The 4,683-nt window shown below is 47.0% G+C and overlaps 1 protein-coding gene and 1 pseudogene across 1 annotated transcript in view; one reads left to right on the forward strand and one right to left on the reverse strand.

Annotated features, from left to right (window-relative positions):
* Window positions 1-496: 496 nt before the first annotated feature.
* LOC9648494 lies at window positions 497-2,990 on the forward strand (annotated as a pseudogene).
* Window positions 2,991-4,542: 1,552 nt separating this feature from the next.
* Window positions 4,543-4,683, reverse strand: part of LOC112343860 (pentatricopeptide repeat-containing protein At2g35030, mitochondrial-like) — a 941-nt gene continuing 800 nt past the window's right edge. Inside the window, exon 2 of the mRNA XM_024667908.1 lies at window positions 4,543-4,611. Coding sequence (XP_024523676.1) covers window positions 4,543-4,611 — 69 coding nt within the window. The remainder of the gene's footprint in view (window positions 4,612-4,683) is intronic.

The following is a 4,683-nucleotide window of genomic DNA, read 5'->3' on the forward strand; positions in this document are numbered from 1 at the left end:
ATCAAGTTAGGAATGTTGTGGTTAGCACTTTATCAAGATTTTGTCGGATTTATGCATGCACTTGCTCTAACCACCTTTAACAATACTCTTCATTTGGCACAACGTTATGAAACATCACCTCTTCCACTTCTCAAACAAAGCCTCGGCTTCTTCCAAATGCCCTTTCCTGGCAAATGCTGTGACGAGGGTAGTCTGCGCAACAATCATCTTCACGGGCATCCGATCAAACAAATCCTTGGCAGAAGCCAGATGCAAAGCGTGATCATCACATTCCAAGAGATCTCGTTCTTCTCTGGAGCCAATTTGAAAATCTCTCGCGCTTTATCAAGATGCCCGTTGTCGGCATATGCCGTGACGATCAAGTTCCACGTCGAGGCATCTCGCCAGAGCATCCCATCGAACGTTCTGCGCGCTCGATTTAGATCTTTCGCCTGTGCGTAGGCCTGGATCATGATGTTGGAGGAGAAGAACTTAGGATTCTCTATGGATTCGAAGATTGCACGGGCGTCACCGACGCTGCCGCATTTGCCATACATCTGGACGAGCAGATTTGCTGCGGCGGTGCTCGCTCTGCGCAATGCGGGCGTGGATTTGCCTCCCCTGTGACAGATCCCGGCAGTTCTTGAGCGGTGCTCCCCAGGAGAGCAAGCAATCCTCTGAGGTGTCTGTGGAAATCACGAAATTGGGGAAGAGCAATGCCAGATTTTTACATAGAAAATTTCTGGTACGTGCAAGGCAAGATGGATTATCTTCTTCTTCTTAGCCGTGATCTCCAAGCTAGATTGGAATGTTCTTTCTCCGTCCAGGATTCTCGGATTCTCGCAAGGAATACCTCGCGAATCGCGAATGCGTGTGAGATCCAGCACAGTTTATGGAAGAAGCAAAGATTTTACTCTCTGGTGAGAATTCCTCTACTCCACTGGGCTTATAAGATTGGCTCTCTCCTCCATTCTCTATAGCAATGAATTTCCATCTCTCTTTCTTGCTCCTCGAGATAATAGTGTTCTTGAGAGCTGTCGCCCTAAATTCGCCCCCACCGCTCCCTCTCCGCCCAATTCCCTCATGGCGCCAGCTCCAGTTCCACTCGCGCCGCCTCTCGATGTTCTTCCACTTCGGCGTCAACACATTCACGGACTCGGAGCGTGGATCCGGCCACGAATCGCCCTCCATCTTCAACCCGGAGCGATTGAATGCGTCGCAGTGGATGGACGTGGCCCAATCCGCGGGCGCGCAGCTCGTGATCCTCACGGTCAAGCACCACGACGGGTTCTGCCTGTGGCCCTCGGCCTACACCAATTTCTCCGTGGCTAGCAGCTCTTGGCGAGGAGGGAAGGGGGATGTGGTGGCCGAGTTCGTGACCGCCGCCAGGGAGCGTGGATTGGACGTGGGCTTTTACCTCTCGCCATGGGATTTGCACGAGAGCTGCTATGGCGACATTCTTCTCTACAACGAGTTCTACTTGGCTCAGCTCCCAGAGCTTCTTACTGGGTGAGTGAGACATTCTTTGCTTCTTCTTCACGCATTTTTCTTGGTGGCATGGTCACTGTGTGATATGTTTGCATTTGCTCCAGCCCATCAAATGGTTTTAGCATTAGGAGCTCGCGAGCTTGTGGGCTTTTGTAGTTTTCATCTCTAGCAGCAGATGCCTTGACGCGGCATTTTGTTTTGGCGTGCAGATATGGGCCGATCTCCGAGGTGTGGCTGGATGGTGCGAAATCACCCACTGCAGTGAACATGAGCTACGATTTTGAGCTCTGGTTTGACACGATTCATCCCCGGTGCCAACATCTTTTCCGACGCTGGCCCCGACATCCGATGGGTTGGGAACGAGTATGGCGAGGCCGGACAACCATGCTGGGCGATGGCGAACAGATCTTCCATTACGATCGCCAGGAGCGATGGCCAGTACGTAAAATCCATCCTTCCATGAAACCTTCGTTCTCGTGAAACTCGATCCAATTCGCAACATCAACAGGTACTTGATGTCTGGAGAGAGTGCTGGAACCGACTGGCTCCCTCCGGAGTGCGATATCTCCATCAGGCCCGGTTGGTTTTGGCACAGGAACGAGGCTCCAAAATCCCTGGAGCAGCTGCTCGACGTTTTCTACAAATCATCCGCCAGGAACTGCTTGCTCCTGCTCAACGTCCCTCCAAACTCGTCGGGACTGATCGACGAATCCGACTTCCAGACGCTGGAGCGGTTTCGCTCCGCCATAGATTTCATCTTCAGCGTCAACTTAGCAGCGAATCCCTTGTCCGTGACAGCAAGCAGCGTTCGCAGCTCTTCGTTCGGGCCGAAGCAAATCCTTGACGAGCGCCAATGCAAGGGGAGTCGACCGGCTGGATCGAGCTTGATCTTGGCAAGGTCTCAAAGTTCAACGCACTGGAGATCCGAGAGCCAGTAAACATGGGACAAAGGGTCATGGAATATCACGTCGAGGCATGGAACAGCGAGCTGGGCTGGTACCTGGTGAGCAACGGTAGCACCATTGGTTACAGGAAAGTGGATCGACTGGAAGAGGATCAACTATGTGCTGCTCACCTCGTTCGACTGCTGATTGACATGTCGCAGGTGATCTGCTTCTTTGGTTTGTACTTCGATATGTACAACCTCAGGCACTTGTCTTCTATTTAGAAGAGAAACGACAAGAGGATATGTATATTTCATGGATACACTTTTCAGGTATGAGAAACATAGCTTTGAGTTGGAAATCCCTGGCCTGATCAATAACAGTCTCTTTGCATCACTCCTAACAGATTGGAGCTTAGGGAACAACAAAAAAAATCAAGAGCTAGCTCTCTACCCTTTGAGCTCGTGGAAAGTACCCTTACATGGAGGTGGCAGCTGGTTAAACTTGAGAAGTTAGCTTGTGTGGAGGACCTTCTGTTGCTCTTGCTTCCTTGCCACAAAATCACACTTCCAAACATGAATGACTATAAGGTGGTGGAAGATTAATTTTACAATATAAATATAAAGGATTATTTTTGAACGTTGAGTTTAGAGAAGGTTTTATGTGTTAAACCAAAATACTAAACAGGTCGTACACCTTGTGGGTGTTCTTTTGCAAATAGCCTGCAGAAAAAAAGCTATTAAAATAAATATTTGATTTGTAAAGAATACTTGATGCATTAAAAATATGAGCTTATATAACACTTTTTCTCCATCTAGCGACAAAGTAGCAATCTATTTAAATTATAACTCAATGTGGATTAAAATCACTAAAGGATGATCCTAACGATTCAAAACAACTATTATACTTGTCTCAAATGGCTAGCAATATTCTAATCTGAATACCAATTTGAAATGATGCTAGACTGAAAGATTAAAGGAAATTGAAGTATATCTCTAGTTGAGACTAGTATTCCTAAGAGTTTAAGAATAATTAAGATTGTACTCCAATATGTTAGTTTTGAAAATTTTCATATACTTATATTCCATGATATTGGAAGAGAAGGGAATAGATTGGTCACAAAACATTGAACAAGTGCTAGTTGCCATTGAAGAAGCAATATTGCCCTATACAACAACATTATATATAAAACTCCACCCTGCAGAATAGAAAGAAAGTTTTCAAAGGGAATGGATGAGTAGGAAATGGCACTTGTGATATTTCTTATTTCCAATTGGGAGAATTGTGTGGGATGTTGAGCATCCCTGATTGCTATGCTAGATAATATGTTTGATAACATATGTCAAACTTCTCATCATCAAATTACTTAACTATCCTTCATTATGCATATATTAATTCCTAAAGCTCTCCAGGGATTTGGTTCTTGACAGAATATGGCATTGACTTTGCGGAAGATTTGATAAATTTCCTTGTAAAATCGCCTTGCATACATGCTTTGCAAAGAACAATCCAGCCAACATAGATTAAGCCCACCATAAAAGTTGGCCAATTGTCTTTAAACTTAATTCTCTGTATCAACATCCAATGAAGCCTTCATAAATGCTAGCCATCAACGAATGGGCTGAGGCCCAGCTCCAGCAACATGCTGTGCAATGCTTCGCAAGTGGAGAGGATAACATATGGAACACAGAGAGGAGAACATATGAAGCATGTCGGGAGGCAACGAGGGAGATAGGATACAAAAGCAAGGCAATGGGAACGAGCTATCACCTTACTGCAATGAGCCCATCTCCACCCGCACCTCAAACGCAAGCTTTCCACACCACTACTTCCCACTTTCAACAAGGGCTCATGAGAGACTTCCACGGCTCACTCTCATCGGCATGGTCTTGAGAATCTGGATTGCCACGCCTAGCATGGCACTGATGTGGAGCAGGAGGAGCACAGTGCTGCTGCTGAAATTCACAACAGCAGCATTGGATCTTGCATTGCTGACTAATAGCAAACCCACTGCACTTAACATTCCAGATGCATGGGACACCACGGACTCATATGCGAGAGGCGGAGGACTATGCTCCTCATGAAGACTCTCCTATGCTCAATCCTCTGTGCGTCCCGCTCTCCATCCATGGGGGGATGGGGCGGCTCACGGAATGGCTGGCTATCAACGATCGATGTTTGGGTCAACACATCAAGTCTGAACTGCTCTGAAGATGTTCTCCAGCATCACATAAGGCAATGCATCACTCACAAGGCTGGACTGGCACGTAAATTCCGCAGCATGCATCCCTCGATTCATCTCCCCGTGGTTTTACACGCGGTAAGAAACGTT

Source organism: Selaginella moellendorffii, unplaced genomic scaffold (genome assembly GCF_000143415.4).
Source record: "Selaginella moellendorffii unplaced genomic scaffold, v1.0 SELMOscaffold_243, whole genome shotgun sequence".
Taxonomy (NCBI): Eukaryota; Viridiplantae; Streptophyta; class Lycopodiopsida; order Selaginellales; family Selaginellaceae; genus Selaginella; species Selaginella moellendorffii.